The following is a 24,461-nucleotide window of genomic DNA, read 5'->3' on the forward strand; positions in this document are numbered from 1 at the left end:
ATCACAGACACTTTTTGCTATTTGGGCATTGTGTTTGACAGGTGGGGAAGGTGGAAACACGCAGTGTCAGCTAGGAAACTCGCCTTTAGCCGTGCCATAGGTGCTTTAAGAACCTTTGCAGCCAAAATTGGGGGTAAACCCATTCAAGAAATGTTACAGATCTACCGGGCAAAGTGTATAGCTACGGCCACATATGGCGCAGGTCTCTGGGGTTTCGAGAATGTGTCCTCATTACAAACTTGCGAGAATATTTTCATCTGTTACTTACTAGGTGTGTCCAAAACCACGTCGACTTTTATGACTCACATTGAGACCGGCGTCAAATACCTTAGCGACATCATAAAAATATCACCTTGTTTGCTCTGGCATAAGATTTGGACCACAGAGGAGTGCAAATTGAATAGAAATCTCATAAAAGACTGCATGGCTTTGTACGGTGTAGCAAAAGTCAAGTGGCTGCGATACGTACAAACTATGTTTTCTAACATTGGACACTCTGAATTTTACGACGAACCAGAGACCCTACAAACCTTGACTAGACCGGCCCTTAAACTATTATCTATACACTTAGAGAGTGCTAGATGGGACACTGAGAAACTTAAAGGCACAACCCTGAGCTATCAGCAAATCACCCCTACTGAAGGCCTACAATCTTACCTTGGGATTGAAAAAGCACCCTATGCTCGCATGCTTTTAACTAGGCTGCGCCTAGGGATTTTCTTCCGCTTGGTCACTTTGCCGAAACAGAATGACTGGGCCTCATTGAAATTAATATGTCCATGCGACGACCATTCAACACAAAGTAACATTCACATCATGTTCTTTTGTAATCTGTATACCAGCCCGAGGAAATTATTTCTTCTACCCTTACTTAAACGCTGGGGGATAAGAACATGTAAACCTGCATATTTAAAATTTTTGCTTTTAGAAGATGTGGATGTCATCTTTGCTGTTTCTCGCTTCTTAATGTCAGTGATGAAATTTAGAAACTCAATGAGTTCACTAACACATGTTAATATTGACTGATTAGTGTAAAACGAGGCCCCTCATCCAAATGACTGCTGTAGATTTTAACTTTTGGAGAAATGTTTTATCCATTTTTGTCACTCTGTTCATATGAAAACTGTTCTTAAATTGTCTGCATAAATTGTATTTGTATGCTTTTATGATTTATTGATAAATTGAATAAAGCTTTAATGATCTGATCACTAAAGTTACAGGAAAAAAGGTCCAGCAGAGTGATGGGCAAAGAACACATCGAATTCAGGCCATTTTCAGTGCTATTGCATTTAAGAAACCAACGGTATTCAGCTTTGTTTAAAATGTCTTGCAAGTCACCACCACATTGTGGTATACCTACAGGTTCAATAACTTGCCAGTGTATGTCATTTTCATTGTGTAGTGTTTTTGCAATAAAATAGACTACCAATGGTGTTGTCAAACTCCACATCTAATCCTGCTGCTGTTATGACACAGGTGTGTTTTGATCTGTGTGGTCTGCCCAACATATATGAGGTTACCGGACACCAAAGCGCATAAACTACTGTTCTTGAGTTGCCGTTGGTAGAGGTTTTAAGGTTGTATTTGACATCCCCATGTTTCAATCATTTGGTATTTATCGTAGAACCTTACATAATGCAGTTATCGTATTTATAGTGGCCAACACTTTTACAGAGACAGAGCCTTGGTAGGCATGTAATTAAGATTATTGTTAGACTTCTCCATAACCGCATGGGCATTGTGATCCCTAAGATTGCATCCTCTGTTGAAGGAGATCAGGGATTCCTTAGTGAGGCAATCACTTGAATTAATGGCCACTGTTTATTGATGATTTTAGTAATCACATTGCTTTGTGTGCAAAGTGTGGCGACACAAAACATGCGGTTACATATTTCTAATTTTTAGGAGTGAGTAGATGTTCACATGGACCATACAAAACCCTTTTGAGAGACCTTTTGTTTGAAATCTCTTATTAATTTTCCCAATCAACAATAGCATAGAACGTTTAAAATGTTAATATAAGTGTTAAGCAAAGAGATTACAAACACTTCAGTCTATGTTGCTACAATAATGCTCATCCATCAGCTTAAGAAACCGCTAAGCACTGTTCAGTCTTGCCCATTAACAGGTAATGACATTATCTAAAAACAGAGAGTTAGACTAATAATACAGCAACATAGATAATATCATACATTTTCCTCCTTGTATATCCGTTCTATAAGTGATAAAAAAAACAATCCCATGTTTAGTCTGCTGTGAGGTATCACTTGGCCTCCGAACCCGCCCGGGGGGGTGGGGACGGGAACACTGTAGACCATTCTGGGCGAAAAGAGGTCCTAGGGCGGGTAGCCCCCGAGGCCAGACTGACGGGTTGGGATTCCGACTGAAGCTGGGATAGCTGCAGAACCTCCTTCCAGGATCTAATAAACCGACGTTTACCCTCCCCTGTAAAATTTAAAGAAAAGGGATGCCCCCACTGATACTTGATTTTAAGATGCCTCAGCTTGTCAGTTACTGATTTGAAGTCCCTGTGTCGTTGCAGAGTGACTGGGGCAGGTCCTGGAAAATTCTTATTGTATAAGAGATCCGCTTTCTCCCTGGACACACGAAGAATTGCCTCATCCTCCGTGAAGACATGCGCTTGAATCAAGATGTGAGGGATTAGATTTGAATTGGCACGAGGGGTAGGTACTCGATGTTTTCTATCTAGTGTATGGGGGAAGCGTCCTCATCAACTCGGATCTCCTAGAGAAGTTCTGCAGTGCAAGTCATTATGTCTTGGCCCTCCGCACCCCTAGGGAACCCTCTAATACGTAGATTATTCCTCCGGCTCCTATTTTCTAAATCCTCCTGTTTGATCTGCAGTTCTTTATGCTGTTCTTTGAGTGTTGCCATGCGGCACCAGAGTTTCTCCTGATTCTCCATCTGTTTATCTAGTGTCTGTTCTATGTCGCCAACTCTGGTTCCGATTTCCGACACCTCGCGCCGAATGTCTTGCAGGCAGGACTTAAACTCAGATTTGAGTGAACCAATTTCCGTCTTTATCTCCTGGAGGAAATTGGTCATGAAGGGTTGTGTGAGGGGGGTTTGCCTCAGTCCCTGCTGGGGCCGCTGCCATCTTGGGGTCTGTTGAGCCGCCGCAGTGGAAGGTGGTTTTGCCCAGAGTGAGGCAACTGTTTCTTTAGGGGCAGAAGGGACTGTGTCTTTTCACCCTTTGGTGCGGGGCATACTTCGACCAGGTTTCCCCTCAATCCTTATGATCCGCTCTCAGTGGGCAGTTCCTGAGGCCAGCAAAGTTCCACTTAAGGGGGAGAGTGCCCCAGCAATCAAGTCTGTCCCAGCTACCCCCTAAAGAAGGTGCAGGCCAAGTGGGGCGCAGAGGGGATGGCAACTATGGACAGGGACCAGTGCAAGGCCAGCAGGGTCCAAATCTGAGGCCCGATCCCGCCTGTGGATGAAGGGGGGGGAAAGATGTGTTCAGGCTGCAACTCGCTGCCCGATTGTGCAGCCGATTTCACCCAATGCTCACCCGAGGTCAAATCGCGGGAGGCTCCCCCATAAAGACGTAGGTCTAGATCTCCTTCGCACCACCAGCAAGTGTCAAAGGCCAGCGAAGGAGTGGAGGGGGACCAGTAAGCTGACCGAATGCACAGCTGATCCTCCACTCACCACAAAGCTCACAGATGCTCCCCCCCGCTCCAACCACGAGTGTCCTCCTCACCTCCATTTACGCCTCCTCGGTGTGAAACTCCCTGCCTCAGGAACGTGCAAATGAGCTCAAAGGTGGTGTCTGCTACCCTCTTCTGATCTGCCGCAGTGCCAAAGCCCTCCGGGGCAGGGGGAGGAATCACGTTGCCTCCATTCCAGGGGGCAGCAGGTCACCGCGGCACAACCCCAGCATCAACAGCGTGACAGGCTCTCCTCCCTTCACGAGGAGAGGGCCCACAAGATGGCGGCTTGATGCGGGGCTCGCCAGCAGCAAGTGCTAGTACTTGCAAGGGAGGAGCCCGGTCCCTAAGGGCTCCCTCCCCGATGTAGAAGAGTGCAAGGCGGCAAGAAAAAGGATCCGACTCACTATGGGTCCCAAACGCCAGTAAAGCAAGTTCTCCCCAGGTTGGCCGCAGGGCCAGAGAGCTGCCTTGATCGCCGCCCGGCACAGATCAATCAAGGGGGCTCACGTGACGGTCTGGGTCTGGTCCGTAACTCCGGTTCCTTAAGAGCGGCCCATAGGCAGTGAATATGCCGCCGGGTCCTGCCCGCTAAGTCCACAGGCCGCAACAATGTTTTCCGGCTCTGTCGTGGCCGGAGCCCAGATGAGGGATAGAGCCGCTCCCTCCGGGCGATCCCTCGCTGCAGCCCTTACACTTGATCGGGAACTTGCGCAGGCGGTCAAGGTGGCGCGGGGGCCTCAATCACCCCAGTACAGGGTCAGGCTGATTCCCAGAGATCTCGCGGCTGCTGCGTATGCTTGGCCGGCAACCGGGATGCGGAGCAGACTCAAAGAGCGTCATACTCCATCGGAGGCTTGGCCATGCCCCCATCGGAGTCTCTGCCACGCCCGAGAGACCTTTTAATGAGCTTGCATAGGTCACCCCTAACCAGTAGGCCTTGTTCCAATATCTCAGATTTCCTGAAGTAGTGATCCTTCCATTTGTAATTTCTGTGAATACACATAAGATGTCCAAACGGGAGGCAATTGCTCAGGCCTTGAGATTGCTGCTGGCATATTGTAGTAAGGTATTGCGATCGATTGGTTTCCAATACAAGTTAGTACCAAGTAGGCCATAATTAACTGACCTAACAAGATCCAGAAACTGAGAAATTAAGTGTAGGTACATGGCTAATTAATTGAGCCATGTAAGGAATTGGTTAAGGGAATCAACATTGCTGTTACTGATGAAGAAATATCAATGTATCTTTTCCATAGACTTATGTTGGAGAAAAACAAGTTTATGGCTGAATCATAGATTAGTTTACATTCAAAGTCATTGACGTCCAGTATTTCAAATTTGGGAGCAAGGCAAGCTCACATCGATGTACCTTTTACCTGTAGGTAATAGATGCTGTCAAATTGAAAGTAGTTGGTGAGGACACAGTAGAGTAAGCTTACGGTGGGTACTGGCATGGGTGCTGGTAGTTTGTGCAAGATTTTAGTAATGACTCTCAGGTCATCTTGTTGAGGGTATATTGATATAAAGAGACTCGATGTCAAGACAAACAAAATGTTTTTCACTGTTGGAGGTTGTGTCTTCAGTTTGATTTATCAAATCCCCACTGTCTCATACATAACTAAGTATAAGGGGTACACATTTCTTAATAAAATAGTCAATGTACTTGCCCAGTGGTTCAAGTACTGAGCCGCGACCAAAGATTATTGGTTATCCGGGTGGTGTAAAAGGATATTTGTGCATCTTGAGCAACATGTATTCGGCTGGTGTACAGGGAGATTTAATGTTAAGGAAATCAAATTCCTGTTTATTTAAAATAGAGGTATTGAGTTAACTCCCTAATGGTAGTCTGTATTTGTTTCGAAGAGTTATCTCTGAGGGTTATGTAATGGTCACAATTGCTTAATTGTCTGTTGATTTCATCAACATAGGCTGTGGTATCCAGCTCCATAATGCATCCACCTTTGTCCTGCGGCTTGATGACAATAGAGTGATTGTTTTTGAGGACCTTTCTTTCCTCAAAGGTAATAATTCATGTAGTGTTTTTAATGCATGTTTTTCAAAGGCCAAGGATTGGGTAAGCAATTTGGAACTGGGGGTATTAAAGGTAGATGGTGATCTCAATCGGTTGGGTAAAAAAATTCCAGGTATGTATTGTCTAGGGAAAAAAAGCTTTTAGGCGAAGTGTCCTAAATAACTGAAAGATTTCTAGTTTGTTGCTGACGGATATCACTCCTTTCTCTGGGGTCACAGGACAAATCACAGCTGAGAAGCTAGATAGCCGTGGCAGAGAGGGCCCGATTAGAGATATTAAAAATGGGAGCTAAACCTTTTCTCTTTTAATTGATTCTCCCCGAATTCCTTTGATTCATTAACAATATTTAATCCTTGTAGTTAACTGTTGACTGACAGTGGCCTCTATTGATGTACTATCCTCTTATTGCTTTGTGTGTAACTGTGGGTCTACATTTATTAAATATGTGTTGTGCGCTAAATTACTATTAATTAATTTTTCCATCTGTTTGTTTTTGGTACCTTTAGATTACTTCAGCTGTTACTTTATATTACTAATTGTTCATACTCTGTAACTGGTCTCTTGTTTCCTAAGCTGACCGGGTGTCTCTGTATGCTGCGCTTCATTTCCTCAGCTTATTTACTCTTCATTCAAAACCTTTTTTTAGTTAATAATTTCAAATAATTCTCGCTATTCCACCGATTGTTTGCCTATTAATGCATCACCGGTGTGGTCCAGTCTTTCTTCTCCCCTTTTTGCAGCTCCAGCTGGCACCATAGTCAGTATTTCTTTCATTTTCTCTCCATCATGACTCGTGGAGCCGTATAGACAGTCAGCGCGCTCCTAGCAGGCATCCAGATCATCAAATGCATTGATGAAGACTAGCGCAGCTGTCCTTCTGTCTTATGTGCTGACACGTGTGCAGCCCAGTAAGTATTTATCGGTCAGAACTTATTTGTGTGTATTTCCATATTTTCGCCTCATCACCAGCCGACTGGACTACGGCAATGCCCTCTACGTAGGAATGGTCGCACACCTTCTACAGACACTTCAGACCATACAGAAAGCCGCCGCCAGCCTCCTTCTCTGCCTTCCCCGCAAACCCATATCACACCCCACCTCCGGAAACTCCACTGGCTCCCCATACAGAAGAGATGCCAATCCAAGTTGCTGACCCACCCACAAGAGGCTCTACACAACCAAGGACCTGCCTACATTAACCACTGCCTGAACCTCTCCCCACCATCGAGAAGACCACCTCCCTTTCACTTGCCCTTACTCCCCGCATCTACCGAAGTAGAAGTGGAGGATGCTCCTTCTCCCACATCGCAGCAAAGACCTGGAACAACTTCCCCATGCACCTCCAGACCATCACGTCACTTCCGAAATTCCAAATGTCCTTCAAGACCTGGCTGTTCGAGGAAGACTCTGGGGCCTGCTAGCGCCTGGATAACCTATCGGGTGATAAGCTGCGCTTTATAACTCCTGATTGATTGATCATCTAATTTTTAAAACATTTCTGTAGTAACACACCCCATGCGTTGTGGCTTTGTCTTGTGTACAAATGTCTGCACAAACGTACCATATTACTCCAAGTCCTGTGAATTACCTCAGTTGGTTTGTGTCCTCTTCTTCCAAGAATTTATATCTTTTTTTCTTCAACGTCAATCCTGCCTCGCTCAAATCAACACTTATTTTAAGACATGGTTGTTCTCCTCCACAGTCTACCCAAAGTCCTGGAGAAATATTACATTATTTATTTATTTTTAAATATTTTTTTATTGTATTTTGACAATGAAAGAACATATAGAACATAATATGAGTACTTGATATGATTAGTTGTAGAGCAATTTCAGTCGGCCAGTGTTCATAATGCATATCCCCTACTGGGCTATACATTGAGGGACACGAGAGATCCAATTGTACATAGATCATGACATCAACCGCGCACATTCCTGCACAACGCCAAATGGGTCATAAGTTAACTCATGCTGAGTTTTTCCCTCCGCCTCCCAGATAATGAACCCTAATTCTCTGCTTCCCCCTCCAACTCTAAGCCATAATATTTCATCCATGGTGTCCATACTTTCTTAAATATCCGCGGGCAGCCCCAAGCTTTGTACGTCACCTGTTCTGCAACCATGTATAGGTCTAAACATGCCCTCCATTCCTTTAGTGTGGGCGTTAGTTGCACTCCCCAATATTTCGCTATGTCGCGCTTGGCCACTACTAATCCCAGGTTAACCAGTAGTAATTTTCATTGAGGGATATCTACCTCTGTGGAAATACCCAAAAGAAGGATCCTCGGCTCCATTTCTATATGGACCTCAAGGATACTATTAAGTTCATTCACAATCTTCCCCCAGTATGACTGAATTTGCCTACATTCCCATATGGTATGTATTAGTCCCATCTATCCCATGACATCTAAGGCAATTTGGACTATCTGCTTTTCCCATTTTGTGAAGGCGGGCTCTGTCAAAATATGTTCTATGTAAAATTTTATACTGAATGAGGCATAAGCGAAGCTTGATTGCCACCTCCCGAGGGTGCATGAGAGCGGCATCCCAATCTGTCTTCCAATGTTCCGGTAGTCTCCTCCCACTTGGTTCGGAGGGGACCAAGATTATCCGGCATATTATTGAGCAGGGTTTTATATGTATAGGAAACCGCTTTAGTCGGGATCTCCTCTTGTAATAGGCGACCCTCCAGTGGGGCATACTCTGGTAGTGCCTCCCCCTCTAACCCCTCCGCCATCCATGCATGTTTTAACCGAAGATATGCATACATTTGTGTAGCATGGAGTTGATATCTGTCTTTGAGTGTCTCAAACGAAGCAAACACCCCCCTTTCCAGAAGGTCCCCTATCTTGGAAATGCCAATTAGGTCCCATTTTTTAAAACCCCCAAGCTTCCCGATTTCGGACAGTCGATTCCCTTCCCATAGCGGGGTCTCCCTGGTGCATTTCTTGTCTCACTGCATTTGCCTCTCCGCGTGTTTAAAAGCTTCCAGTGTCCTCCAGGTTGCCTGAAGTAGTTGGCTACCTTGCCACCATATATATAGTGAAGATATGTACGATTTCTGAATTGTGATCTTTCCAGCCTAAATGTCGAATGGTCTCCTTGTATATGGATCCACTCATTAATAACAATAAGGTGGGATGCCCTGTAATATGTCCTGATGTCTGGAAGAGCCAGACCACCATTATATACACTTCTTTGCAAGGTTTGGAGTGCTACCCGTGGGTATGCCCCATCCCATAGAAGCAAGCGTACCTCACTATCTATTTGATTGAACAATGTGTCTGGTATTTTATGATAAATATTTTGCAGCACATAAAGCAGCTGTGGAAGCGTAATCATTTTATACATGGCGGCCCTGCCCATAGTAGTTAGGGGGAGTTTGCGCCACCTCTTAACGTCTTCTTGAAAATTGTGGATAACCCTCTTAACATTACGTGCCAGGCTTTCCGCGACATCATTGGTAATGTAAAGGCCAAGATATGTGAAGCCTTCCGTTGACCAACGTAAACAATCAGGGAGCCCCTGTGGTTCCACCGCCCCCCCCCCACCCTCCCCCCCCCAATTGGGTATAGTGTGGATTTACTCCAATTGATTTTGTATCCCGCATGCTTCCCGTATACCTCAACAATCGGCAAGATTCGGGGGAGGGTCACATTGGGGGTCGGTCACGTACAATAAAATATCATCCGCATATAAAGATATGCGTTCCTCTTTGAGTGTTGTGTTATCGTCTACGAACCCACCTAATCCAGGGGTAGTTCTGATAACACAGGCAAGAGGTTCCAAAATAAGAGCAAAAAGTAACGGGAAAAGAGGACATCCCTGTCTAGTTCCCCGTTATATTGGCAAGGTTCAGAAAGAGCCCCGTTGACCCGAGCCCTAGCCATGGGTTTCGTATAAAGTAGCGCTATCCAATCTCGGAAACTTGGCCCAAATCCAAATTTCTCCAGGACATACCTCATAAAGGGCCAATGAATGGTGTTGATTGCTTTTTCAGCGTCTAAGGATAGTAGTAAATGTGCAGTGTTCCGATCTCGAACGATGTCCATCCAATTGGCCACCCTGCGTAGATTATAACGAGTGGCACGTTTAGGCATAAAGCCAGATTGATCATCCTCAACCAGTGATGTAATTACCCGTATGAGGCGTGTAGCGAGGATGGTGGCTAGTATTTTAGTTTCAATGTTCAACAATGATATAGGACGGTAGGAGCCACAATCATCTGGGGGTTTCCCAGCCTTGTGAATCACCACTACAATCGCCTCTCTAAGATCAGTAGGGAGCAACCCTTCTTCTTTAGATTCCTGGAACATCTTAAGTAGGTGTGGCGCCTGAAGAGAGAGATGTTTTTTTAAAGAATTCTCCTGGAAGGTCGTTGGGACCCGGGGCTTTCCCCAGTTTCAACCTGTTCATTACTTCTACCACCTCCTCCAATGTGATTTCTAAATCTAGAGTCTCTTTTTCCTCTTCGAGAAATTTGCATAACTGTGCATCGCACACCTGTGTTCGGGCGGTATAAAGTGTGGCATAGAATCGGGCAAAGGCCCCAGCTATATCTTGTGGCGTCGTGTAGGATTTGTCTACCTCCCTAATAGAGGCAACCCACCTAGATTCTTGTTCTTTTCTTCCCAACCATGCCAGTAGTTTACCCGCTCTATCCCCATCTCATACAGTCGATGCTGTGTTGCAAGCTGGTGCGTACGCACTTCCCTGGTGGCCAACGCCTGGTACTCCCGCCAAGTGATGTCGATCTGGCAGAGGATGCATGAGTCTAATGTAGGGGCCCCTTTGCTTTCGAGTTCAAGTAGTTTTATGTTCTAAAGTCAGGAGAATTTGAGTTTCGCGTCTCTTCTGATGCTCAATGATATTTTGTGCTCTATCACGTAACACTGCTTTAAAAGCTTACCAGAGTGTGATATTCGATTGAACCGAGCCAACATTCTCCCGAAAGTAAAGTTCTATTTCTTCTCTGATTTCTTTGGCCACTTGTGGATCTTTCAGGGCCCATGCACTCAGCTTCCAGGAGGTCCTGTGCCCGCCCCTTTGTGTCCCCACCTTCATATAGAGCGGTGAGTGATCAGATATCCCTCTAGCCAAGTATTCCACTTCTTCTACATTGTAAAGTTTTCCAGATGGGGCAAATAAATAGTCCAACCGGGAGAACACCCGATGGGCTCCAGAGAAATATGAATATGCACGTCTACACGGGTGGCGACTTCTCCATAAGTCAGTTTGCCCTAGGGTCAGCTGAAATCTTGCAAGGGCAGTGGCCTCGCCAGACCCAGTCCGGGCCAGCAATCGGTCCAGGGAGAGATCGCTTACATCATTGAAATCACCCCCAATTATATGCGTTGCGGGGCCTGCCTGTAAAAGGATTGCAGTTACCTCATCCAGTGTGCGTTGCTGGAGACGTGGGGGAGCATATACGCTAACCAATAACCATGCAGTATGGTTCCAGACACCCTGAACTGCCACATATGTACCATCTAGGTCTTCCCATTTTCGTACAACCCTGAAGGGAGGTGACTTTCGTGCTAGGATCGCGACTCCTCTTGAACCTCGAGAGAAGCCCGCATGTGCCAGAGTAATGTATTGCCCCCTGTTTAAGAATGAACAGTGTGGACCCATAAGATGTGTTTCTTGTAACAGCACAAAGTTTGGCTTGAGCCTTTTGAGGTAATTCGCAACTAAACCCCGTTTAATCTTACTCCCCAACCCATTGACGTTCCACGTCAAGACTGTGTATTCTTCTGCGACCATAGTATTAGTAAATGTAGTGTGTGCAATCCCCACCGCCTTCCCCGTGGTGGTGTGCACCAATTGTAATACTCTTGATCTAATTGTACCTGCATGGGGTGTGCATTGTCCAACATTTAAGTATTTTCCTACAATGCATACCCTGAACATTACCCACAACCCATCATTTTCATTCCTGTCAGTACTCAAATCATAACACCAAAACAACTTGCCCCCCACCCTCTCCAGTAACCAATTTTCAAAACAGATTGCAGCAGTCTCTGTATCCCCCTCCCCACACTCTGCAGGCCCCCCCACCATCCCCAACTTCGTCAACATGACAATACTGGTGTAGGAAACCACTCCGAGGTCTGTGCCCCCCCCTCTTCCCCTTAATCACACAATTAGAACCACAATCTAAAAATAACAACAACACACTGTATACTTCCCTTCGGTATGGCTAGCCCTCAAAAAGTGCGCCAACTCTCAGGAGTCTTACAGTGTCTTTATGGAGGGCGCCCAGCCCCGAGTCATCCTTCCTCCTCACCACTTCGACAAAGTTGTTGCCTTTGTACGTCAGTCTCCACAAGGCTCAGTCCCGAGGCTTCCAGCCTTTGTATGCTTTCCAACAGAGGGTGATCAGCGTTGGTGTCCTCCACATCTTGTTTCTCCGAATGGTCCGAATCCATGATATCGTTTGATCTCCGGGGGGTACATGATTCACAATCTAGCGCCGTGTCTTCGTCAGGAAATATTACATTATTCAACCCTTTAAATACTGCTTAAATCATCCTTTGAAAGACTCTTGCCACTGACAACAGGCCAAACAGCATTCTAGTTAACTGGAATGCAGCCTTCATAGTAATGAAGGCAGTAAGTTGCGAATGTTGTTCCAATTTGATTTGGTAATGCACTTTCGTTAGATGTACGTTTGAAAAGTATCCCCCCACCTACCCTCTTTATCCCTTTTCAACAGGAGGTAGAATTTGTTGATAAAATGATCAACTATAATATTCTGGTTGAGGCAGCGCAGAACTGAACTTTAGTCTGTTTTCCTTGATGACCTCTGGGGTCATGCCAGCTCTAAGATCCCCTCTTTGACATTTCATTTAACTTAGTTTTCACCTTCTCCTCACAGTGACTGGGCTCTTGCCACTTTATGCTGGATGGCTACTGCATTCCTTATCAGCTCAATCTTCTGGATAGCTGCTGAGCTGTTCAAACGTCTTCTTGTGCATGTAACAAGAGGGAGAGAGAGGACTAGTTAGCTAGTCCGAGTCCCCAAGGGTTTATATGTGATTAAACAAAGAGGACTAGCTTAAGTTGACCAAAGTTTTACAGTACTCAAATTAGTTCTGTCACGGGCACCTTGTTGGTGTATTCATGAAGCCCTCACCCACCAACCTAGTTGGTGGCATGCTTCATCATCTGGCCCACCCAGTGACACCTAGTATGTCCCGGGTGTGCTACGACGCCTGATTACAGCGGAGCTGGTATATTGCTGAGAGTGCAGTGAGGTTGGGTGAGTTGTGATTTAAAACAGCTTGGTGGTGGTCCCAGTACCCGAGGGTAAATAAAATTTTAGGCTACAGGACGCGTGAGGGTGGCGAGTTACTGCCCCCTGCGTCCTTCAGATGGTCGACATGTTTCAGCCAGTGCCTTAGAGTGTTCTGGCTTTCCTCAGGACCGTTTTTTTAAAAAGGTGTGGTGAAATAAAACAGACTTAGTGTTGTGGTACAGACTATGTGATACACACACTAAGGCGTTTTTCTATATGTGAGAGGGGGATTTCCTTCTCATGCATATCTGTACAAACAAACATTAAGAACAAGGACAAAACATTTACAGAGAGAGTCAGTAGTCAATTTAGACATATAGTCAACAATGCTTAGGTGGCCGGATCTATAGTGCAAGGTGAGAGGACTATAGTCGGCTAGGTGTGATGGTACTGGTGGTGCCATCAGAGTGAAAATACGCGACTAATTAGGAGCGTGGTGTGGCTAAAACACGGAAATCACACTGAAAGGAGTTGACTTAGTGTGCCAGGGCGCAAGAAAATTGTTCTTACGCTTTGGGTTATTAGCCAAGGCTTCCTGGAGGGAAGCGGTAAGGGGATGACCCTATGGGAGAAAAAGAGAGAGGCTGTAGGGGTTAGGGACCTGTGAGGAAAGAAGCGCTTACCCAGTTTGTTGTTTGGAGGCTTGTCAGGTTTGTCATACTCACAGACTTTCTGGTCAGTGCCTGCCTTGTACCTGTTGTCCCGCCGTCGTCCTCCGGTAGAATGAGCCTGTCGGCGTGTGGGCTTTTTATACTATGGTTAACAAGGTAATGATGAGCACCTGTGGGTATAGTAAGGGTGGAAAGACTACCCCTTTGTGTTGTTGCTGCTCATGCTTGTGGTTTGCACACTAGTCTCTCGTGCATGCTCAGTATATCAGCGCGATTGCTATGTTGTTGCTCATGCTCATGATTTGCACACTAGTTTCTCGCACATGCTCAGTTTGAAAGCGTGATTATAATGCAGGTGATTTGTACTCTAGTCTTGCGCATATGCTCAGTATGATAGCGCGATTGCATTAAGGTACATGTAGCAACTAAAATATGCCGCCGTTGGTACGGGGAAAGGGGCAACACCCGTGTTAGGTGTGGCGTGGTCTTATCTGCGCAGGCGCGAAGGGATCAGCGTTGGCTATGTATGCGCTAATATTGGGGAAACATGCCTGTGGGACGCGCCGCCTCCCAGAGTGGTTCGGCCCGTTAATCACTGCTTAATGCGCATGCGCTGCTAGGCGCTGCGAGCTAAAGTTGACATGGCAGTATTAGGGGGGAAGCATGTGCCCATGATTATGGCAGCCTAGTGGTACCCACAAGGGGGAGCATGATCTATGTCTATGTACAGAGGGACTATGGCACGGGGGACTGACCACTGTACACAGGCGAGGTAATTGTGACTAGTGTAGGTCTAGGGTGTGACTGAATTCCACGGTATGGCGTCGTTGAGGCCATTGGTTTGGGTGGATAGGCGATATATCCAACGTTGTTCCTTGCTGAGTAATTTCTTCTCATTATCCACTGCCAGTTCCGGTAGTTGTTCGATGATGGTCCAGGTCAGGTCATTGGGAGAGTGTCCCTGGGTGATGAAATGACTGGTCAGTTTACTAATGTTCTTCTTGCACCTGATTGTGCTCCTGTGTTCTGTGACTCTAGTTCTTCTTGCTCACATGGTGAATTATTAGTGAGCAGTTGAGCCCTCCACAAACATAATTAGATTTGGCGCTCTGATTTATGATATGTAAATCGTACTTATGCAATTACCCCAAAATCCGAAGACCATTGTAAAGAACTGGGTCACGCAAGTATGTATTAAGAAATGAGGGTTTATCAAAATATCATCCTACTGACCAAAGAATCCACCGTGCATTCCACTTCCAGAATGGAATTCACTGCAACATTCCTGGCAGAACATACCAGGGTTTAACACTTCATCCTTCCTTAAAAGAAAATGCAATCAACAAATGTCCAATTATCATAAAAATATACAGAGTGCATTCTATAAGATCACAAATGCATACACGGAAATGGAGAAATGGTGATGTGTGTGTGTATATATATATATATATATGTGTGTGTATATATATATATATATATATATATATCTCCTGTTCAGGCACATTGACTAGCTAACATATACACAGTCTAATAAGGCTCATAATCCTCAAACTGTTAAGGAGTTTTAAGTGTTTGTCGGTCCCTAGACCTGTTTGCCTTCAAACTCGTGACCTCCTTCTTCCTGAGTGATTCAGTCAGGCCTTACAACTTTTTTCCAATTCCACATGTTCACATCACTGAATAAACATGTGTTCTTACCACAAGAGGTTGAGAAAACTTAGAAAAACCCTTGTCCACTGTTGGTCCCCTCAACACACACATCTAGTGTCTGATTTTGTAATCACCATCTACAACTCCACGCTTCATTACTTTATTCCTTCTCTGAACACACTTATGACAGCAGCGCTCTCGGCTTGCGACTTTAAATAGAAACTCGTTAGTCATGCAATGAGGTGTGGTATGATAAAACCCAAGACACCTTTTTACCACGTTCTTCATTTCAGCTCTACTACTCAAAGCCAACTGCAGCCTCTCTTTGAGGGTTTTGTTCCACCTTTCAACCAGTCCGTTACTTTGGGGAAAATATACAGATGGATGGATGTGCTCAATCGCATTATCCGCTAAGAACATTTTCATGATGCAAGACACAAACTGAACTCTATTGTCGATTAGAATGGTCTAAATTAGGTCTTCACTGTCCTACAATTCACATACAAAGTCGGTCAACACTCTGCCATGACGTGATCGGTGAATTTGACTTCAGACCAACGTGAAAAATAATTGACCACCACCACGACCTATTTAGGGTACTTTCCCAACACATAAAAAGGCTCATCGATCTCTAGAGCAATCTTTTCCAAGGGGAGACAGACTTTCCAGAAACAACCACGGAATACATCCTCCTCCTCTCAGATCTGTTGCTCCATCTCATGGTATGCAATCCCTGATTCTGCGTTCCACATCGTGGTCAAGACCAGGCAACCAATATTCTGCTTGAATGCGTCATTTTGGTACCAGTATGCCTTTCATAAGTCAACTTCGAAATATTCTCTTTCAATTTCAATTGCAAAAACAACAGTTGATGGACAGAATGCAGAACAATGTCATACATTCACCCCAGTACAGAGATCTGGGCCTAAATCCATCGTCTTTTTGCTCACCATCTCCTTCCAGTTTGAACCCAGCCATATGCAAATCAGTCTTGACCCTGTGACTCATGGGAACAGTCCAGCCCGAACTGCCAAGCCAGGTCCTCCCTGGACTGGAATCCAGCAACCTAGGACCGGTTTCGGGGTTTCACCCCTCATCAGCCTGGATAGCTTGATTCCAGTGGCATGGTGAGCACGGGACCCACATCTGGGCATACCCGTCCAACTCTGGGTGACAAATGCAAAAACAGTTGATGGATAGAATGCAGAACAATGTCATAAATCCACCCCAGTTTAGAGATCTGGGCCTAAATCCATCGTTTTTTCGCTCACCTTGCCATTCCAGAGTCAAGACTGATTTGCATATGGCTCGGTCTGAACTGGGGTGGCATGGTGAACAAAAGAACGATGGATTTAACCCAGATCTGTTGACTGGGGGGAATGTATGATTTATTCAGCATTCCTTCCATCATTTGTTTGCGTAGCACTTTTGACCCGAAGTGGGATGCTTATGCCCAGACGTGGGTCCCTTGCTCACTGTGCCACTGGATTCAAGCTAGCCTGGCTGATGAAGGGTAATACCCAGAAACCGGTCCTAGCATGCTTGTTTCCAGTCCAGGGAAGACCTGGCTTGGCAGTTCGGTCTGCACTGTTCCCATGAGGCACAGGGTCAAGACGGATTTGCATATGGCTCGGTCTGAACTGGGGTGGCATGGTGAGCAAAAGAACGATGGGTTTAGCCCAGATCTGTTGACTGGGGTGAATGTTTGATTTATTCAGCATTCTGTCCATAATTTGTTTGCGTACAACTTTCAACTTCAATGGCACCACCAACAATTTGCCTCTTCACATCACTTCACCCATAACAAGCAGTCCCACATGCACTTTGCAAAATAACTCTGCCACATCTGAAGCTCTGCCCCTCAATGGGCGACCTCCCAAAAGATAATGCCTCACTTCTTGTACCACCACATTTCCCTCATGGCAACTTCCCAAGCCTGAAGAGAAATTCTAACATCCATAATAACATTCAAACTGTCCACTAAAATCTCCTCTGCAATTTCCTTTCTGTTGCCATCACTCACCAGCAACAGAGACTAACAGTTGGCCAACAAATTTTTTTTCAGGAACATGCTCCATCTTCTAGCTTTACTCTAATATCCTCGGGACCAAACGTGTGATCCTAGCTGGTATTCTTTCAGTTCCATTAGTAAAAAAGCACACCCACCAAAAGACGATAATCTGTTCTAATGATAAATTCCATACCCCACATAAATGGTGCACACCCCACCAACACGCTAACACTTCTCTTTAGATTGTTGAGTAGTTTTCTCAGCATTTCTCGGAGACCTTGACCTACTTAATTTTTTTGCATGCTTTTAGCCTTGTCAACAAACATAGGAATAAAGCGTGAATAGTATTCAGAGAGGCCCAATAAGGGCTGTAGTTAATCCTTGAACCCTAGGTGGGGAGGAATGCTTTGTAGCTGTAACTAATTTCATTTTACGAGAAATATCTAGTGTCCGACTTAGTCCTCATCACTCATCCTAATCTTGTTCTTTGCCCTCTAAATAATTCAACCACTCCTGTGCAAAAATCTTTTTTTTTTTTTTTTTTTTTTACTTTGCTTATCATTTTCAATAAATTGTGCACATCACATAAGTTGACCAGTGGAACAGTAGCACTTGTACGTTTATACAATAGGACATAAAATCTTAAAATGCAACATGGTCCAGGTCCTTATATGCTGAGGGATGCCTGTGATTTGGTCTACATGAATCGTATATGAGGCGTCTGGGGGTGGCGTCGGCCACTGTGGGAGGGGGTTTATTACAGCGTAGAGTGTGCAATAGTGGCATTATCGACTATGCGGATACCCATGCCCCGTAGTTGAGTCACAGTCAGTCGTATTGGAGCAGATATGTATGTAAGGGCTGCCAAATGTCTTGAGCGGGATGTTGACGGTTGCATCTGGGCGTATAGTTTGCTGGTCGTATCACAAAAGACCAGACTCATGAGCCAGTCTGTTAGAGTAGGGTGTTGTGTACCTCTCCAATGTATGGCGAGCTCGAGCTTTTCAAATTGGAGTGAGATAGCAATCAATCTTTGGGGTCAGGGATCACCGTCGCGTCTACCATCTGGGAGATGTGTGCGAAAATGTGAGTCCAGTAACTGCCTACATGGGGGCACAGCCATGCCAGGGGCAGAAAATCCACATTGGCAGCATGAGATTTGGGACAGTTCGTGGAGTAGGCAGGATCAATCCTGGTAGGCGGGATCAATCCTGGAGTTTAGGTGCCGTGTATGCGTGCTGTAGGAATTTGAAATGCAGCAGTTTGTGTCTGTGGTTGTGGGAGACTAACTTGCGTGCAACAATAATACCAACTATCGTCTGGTATGGGGTACTGCAGGTCTTCTGACCAAACATCCTGTAGTAGGCAGTCTGCAGTGGGCAACAATTCTGGACGTACGATACAATTTGGAGACCAAATACTCGCCAGTGTCCTCCTCAGTGAGGACAGTAAAAGGAGTGAAGTCGCCAAGAGCCGTGAGGTAGGTTGGGACATGAGCCCTCAGGGCACTCTGTACACAATGCAGACTAAATCTGACCAACTGTGTGGCGCCAGTGAAACAAGTGTCCTCCAACCAAGAGATAGAGAGATCCTCGGCAACAGATCTCCATTGGTGTTCAACGTCTATCTACTGGGTGTGCGCTTGACAGTGGGGCCTACCATCGGAAGTGCAGACTAGTCTCCGCACTCCCCAGACCTTTTATTTTTTGCTCCACCTTGAGTCTCTCTCTGCCTCTATTGATCACCGCACTCGCCAGTCCTCTCTTTATTTTCTACTCTGCCTTGATTTTTTTGCTCAGTCTCTATAGATCACCTCCTTCAGCGGCCCTCCTTTTATTTTTCCCTCCTCCTTGAGTCTCTTGCTCAGTATCTATAGATCACTGCACTCCCCAGTCCTCCTTTTAATTTTTTCTCTGCCTTGAGTCTTTTGCTCAGTCTCTATAGCCCACCACACTCGCCAATCCTCTTTTTATTTTTTCTCTGCCTTAAGTCTTTTGCTCAGTCTCTATAGATCACTGCATTCACCGGTCCTCCTTTTATTTTTCCCTCCGCCTGGAGTCTTTTTCTCATTCCTGAGTCTTTACTTAGTCTCTATAGATCACTGCACTCGCCGGTCCTCCTTTTATTTTTCATTCCACCCTGATTCTTTAGATCAGTCTCTGTAGCTCCCTCACTCGCTGATCCTCCTTCTGTTTTTCACTCCGCCTTAAGTCTCTTGTTCAGTTTCTTAAGATCACCAGGTTTGCCAGTCCTTATGTTTCAGCCACCTCCTTGTCTCCCCAGGTTCCTTCTTCAGGGTTCATGTTTTGAAGACTGGTGACCTGATAGACTCATCCACTCGCAGGTTCTGGCAAGTAGAAGAGGCATTGCTTTCACATGGCGAACCACACTGAGGCTAAACAAATGTTTCACCACATGTAGTGCTTCCTGTTGTTGCCCTATTTGCTTCCCCTTTCAGGGCATTTTATGCTCAACAGCTGATCCCTCACGTGCTGCTTCTTATTTTAACAACAGGCCTCACTCAGTCCTACCACCTCATCAGTAAAGTGTACTGCCAACACTATGGTGAAGTAGCCCTGCACCCACTGAAATGCAGGACAAGTGGGCTCCCACATGGCTGTTGGCACCACTTGATATATTCAGTCCCAGAAGCACTCCAAGTGGGTTACACTGCACAGTGTCATGTGGAGCTAATCTTAACCACCAGAGTTACAGAGACAAGGAAGATACTTTTTTTCCAAGCTACAAACCAAGCATGGTTATCCCTGTTTAGCCCACTTCCAGCTGGAAAACCTCCGAGGCACCACACCAGTGAAGCACTTAAAACGTTCATGTGCAATGAGGCTTACATGCCTTAAATTGCATCCTGCAAAGAAAGATTTATGGCTTCTTTTCCTAAGTTCTTACTGGGTCCGTGACCGACTTGGTGGTCACTCTGGTGTTCAGTCGGGCAGGTGGATGCTGGAACCTGCAAAGTTACATCCATAATCTCACCAGTAAGGGTACCAGGGTGATGACACAGGTAACATGTCGTGTCCTAATGGCGGTAGTATGGAAGGGGAGTCAGAAAACGTAATATATCGCCTGCTCATTTAAAAATTACTTAAACTTATAGCCTTTAGTTCACTTCCTGATTGTCCTCATATCTTGCCTATAATGGTTCATAGTTCTTGTGGGCATTGTTGACTTTGTTAATTATAACTGCTGTCAATTTTGTTTTCTGAATGTCTTGATGGTATTTCAATTCCAAAAAATGTTTCCAAAAAATGAAAGATATCAAGAAAACAATTTAATTATCGAAAAATAAAAAATACATTTAATTGACTTCTAAATCATATTTTATTAATAGAGATACATGAATGTCCACCATCGAAACGAATTGTTCTGATTTTCTCTCTTTAAAAAATTATTAGTTTTCTAACCCCAACTTATTCGGTCTCTTTTCAGGCTACGATTGGAATAGATTTTCTGTCGAAAACAATGTACCTGGAAGATCGTACGGTGAGTGAACAATGCGCACCCTCTGACTGCAGTGGAAGCTGAAAGGGTGTGACAGCCGGGCCAGCATGCTTTACTTGACATCTTTGCCTGCCGTTTTCCTATAAAGAAAAATGAAAATATACCAGTCGTTCTAATCCAGGGGTCTCCATCCTTTTGTGTGTTGAGAGCTACTTTTGATCAGTGAAAATCATTGTGTGCTACTTAAGGCTTAACAACTTGTGCATTGTTTTCAGACAGCCCCATGCCCGCTTTATTGACTTTAAGTCTAATGTCAATAGTCAGATACTATGGTTTGAACAAAATACTTTGACTAGGGGCACTATGACAGGGCTCCCATGTGTCCGTGAGAGCGTGTTCTTTGGGGATGTATGAACATGTGTGCGTATGACTGGGATATATGTGAATGGGTGACTTAGAGCCTGTGTTTTATGTGCTTGTAGCACAGGATATCTTTCACACATCTTTCTGGCACAGTTACATGTATAACAACCTACAACCATTTTTTTAAATGAGAGAAATTCAAAGTGCTAATAAATGTTCTGCAGTAATTTTCAAAATATGGAACATTTTTCCGCACTCTAAAATCCTCCTATTTAAAAAAAAAAAAAAATTACTGTAGTTTTCAGTTATATGTATGGCACAGTGTCTACTGGACACTGGGAGCAAGAGGCCTGCTGTTTGTTAATGTAACACTTAGAACTGGGAGAAAATTAAAATGAAGAGTTCACTTAATCATTAAGATACCTTTTCATTTACCTTTTTTTTTTAATTTGTTGCCATGCTTCAATATTGAGTTGACAAGCACTTTTATTTAAGAGTTAAATACCTCAGTGCTTCAGTTCTTCCCCTCTGTGACCCAACCCCAGTCTGGGTCATAAACCTGACGAGCACTGGTCATTATCAGGCCCTCATATCTACAGCCTGATGATGATAATGTAAAATGGACACAACCTTCCCTTAACTTAAAAAAAAAATGTGACCCTTTGCTTATTTAAAAGTGAATTCAAGGCTTCGAGCTACTCTGAAGGAGTCTGGGAGCCACTGGTAGCTTGCGGTTGACTGGTTGGAAACACCTCTTTTAGGCAGACCGTCCTACTTCTACGGAAAGAACCCGGTGGTAAATGCCAATTTTTTCGATGTACATCTTTCTTCTTCGCCTGTAACTGTCTAAAATATGTGCAATTGCTTTTGGGCTAGTGAGTGATACCAGCTAACAATGGCTTCTCATTCCTTAGGATCCCAAAAATTGCAACACTCAAAATGGAGGTAAAACTATCAGTACGGTGTGTGGCCTCAATGCCCCCAAGTAGAGCAGCACAGTCTGATGTTGTGCTATCTTAAACGATGTCTCTCTACAGTCAACTTCAGCATTGTGCCATGTTGTTATCCCCATCAACACTGCAGTTTTTTGGATGAATAGAAGGGTGGGAGGGGAGTCGACTTAATGCCGAGCATGACCATTGATGTAATTACCTTTCAGAAGCTCAGCTCACTCAACAGCTATCTTATGTTTCTTTATTTTTACAGTGTCAGTACATTCACACTTACTTGGAGCTTAACCTTTTCATAGAATGTTCATCCCAACTTTCTCCTGTTCACTAGTTCTTTTTCCTTTTCAAACGGGTTGAATGGGAACGTTTTCAGTGTTGAAAACTGCATGTTTGTGATATTAAGGTTCTCTTATATATAGTAGCTTTTTATAGCATACGTATGGGAGCAGGTTGAAATTGACTTGTAATCTTTTATTTTGTTATAGGTCTGAAAATAAAGTTATCTTTTGTATTCAAAGTAATTTGATTTTAACATTGATCGTGTGAAAATCACTATTAGTTATTGTGTTGATGGAACTAACAGTTTTCTGTTCACCAAATAATTATTTTTTCTCATGCATCTAATAAAAAAAAAAGGTTTTATGTTTTAATCTTCAATTACGCACAGTAAAGTGTGGACCAACCATAGATAACATCCGAGTAGGACTAGAAAAATCAGATAGTGCCAAAACAAAAGAAAAAGAGAACAAATAGGTTGCAAAGACAGCAATGCAGTAAAGACACTGTATGTCATCCTCAAAACAGTATCCGTGTCCTTTCAGGCCTAGTCCAATCAATATTGCTCACCGGTATCCTGTTCTTGCCAGATCGTGCGTGGGCTCCCCGGGGTCGGGAGCATCCGAACCCTCATCAGAGTTATCCACAGCAGTCTGAGCTAGGTAATTGCGCATGGGGCCCTCTGTTTCTTGGTGTGGGAAGTGGGGGTTGTAGTTTTGCATAGACTTCAGTTTGCGTGTTGCAAAGGGTCATATCCGTAATCCACTCCTGTATACCGGATGAGTAGTGCTTTTCCAACATATGGCAATTCTCCTGCGAGCCAGTAGGAGTGCAAGAGCGGTCATCCTGCATATCCCCCGTGGTATGTCTTTGACATAACTTAGAAGGGCCATCAGAGGTGAGGTGATGGGCGATAATCTAGTATATCTGACAGTGTGTCTACCACCTACTTCTAGAAGGCCTGTATGGCCTGGCTTATCTAGGCTAGATGCATAAAATCTGCTTGGTCATGGCTCCCCCTAGGGCAATTGTGCTGTCGTGGGTTATCACACTTAGTCCGCTCAGCCGAAGTGGAATAGGCACATTGTAAATATTTGAAGTATAAACGTTTGCGACTAAAGTTAATGATACAATATTGGTGTGCATGTAGCAGTAGTGCCACTGTGTCTGTGTGATCATAGCACCAATGTCCCACTCTCAAGCTCACCTAGTCACCTCACTGCCCAGTAGGTCACGGCAAAAGACTTTAATTCCCTGCTGTTGACGGTATACCCTTGGGTAGGAGGGCCCTGAGTGGGACCCCATCCACCTGCGTGTGCTTGGGTTTCAGGAAAGAGGGGCACGTTCAGATTAAATCAGTGGCACTCGTATTGAAACTGTGCAGCCATATAGTATAATTTAAATTCTGGTAATTCCAGTCACCCCATCCCATATGGGAGCATGAGAATACCCCACGAGTCCTAGGCTGTTTGTCAGCCCAAACCTGTATGAGCAATGTACTCCAAATTGTGTGGGAAAAGTGTTGCGCAAGTGGGATTGGTATATTCAAAAACTATATAGAATGCGGAGCACCACCATTTTCAGGAACGCAATCCTCTCAAAGTGATAAGGTAAGTCTGATCCAGAAATCTGTCTGCGTCTCCCATCTCTTCACGAATGGGCTATAGTTAAAACTAAAATTTGTTTCCCTAACTTTCTGGAGCTCCACCCCCAGATATTTAACCGAGTTCATCATCCAACGGATGGGGAATTCGAGATCCACAGGGTAGGTGGACTCCATAAGAGAAAATTGCTCGGATTTGGATCAGCTGATAGATAATCCGGAGTATCCTCCAAATCAAACTATTTCATGGACTATGGGTGATATATATTCTCTGCTAGGTTTTTGACAAATTGTAGAATGTCTTTGGCATACATGGATAACAAAAGCCAGACAGTGAGAAAGTTGAGCCCTTGATGGAGGTGTCGCTTCAACAAAACCCTTGCCAATGGGTCTGCTGCTAGAATAAATAATAAGGGGGTCAGAGGGGCATCCCTGCCTTTTGTCACAATATATAGGGAAAGGGTCTGATGCAAGCCTATTGACCTGCACCTATTCATGGGCTGGGTGTATAACAGCTGGACTAATTTAATAAATCCCTG

General features: G+C 44.7%; 1 protein-coding gene across 2 annotated transcripts in view; it reads left to right on the plus strand.

Moving 5' to 3' along the window:
* The window catches only part of RAB41 (RAB41, member RAS oncogene family), a 586,928-nt gene that overhangs the window by 129,836 nt on the left and 432,631 nt on the right, over positions 1-24,461 (plus strand). For both annotated transcript variants that reach the window (XM_085608359.1, XM_085608360.1), the window contains exon 3: positions 20,719-20,772. In XM_085608359.1, the coding sequence (XP_085464485.1) occupies positions 20,719-20,772 (54 nt within the window). The remainder of the gene's footprint in view (positions 1-20,718; positions 20,773-24,461) is intronic.

Source organism: Triturus cristatus, chromosome 5_2 (genome assembly GCF_964204655.1).
Source record: "Triturus cristatus chromosome 5_2, aTriCri1.1, whole genome shotgun sequence".
Lineage (NCBI taxonomy): Eukaryota > Metazoa > Chordata > Amphibia > Caudata > Salamandridae > Triturus > Triturus cristatus.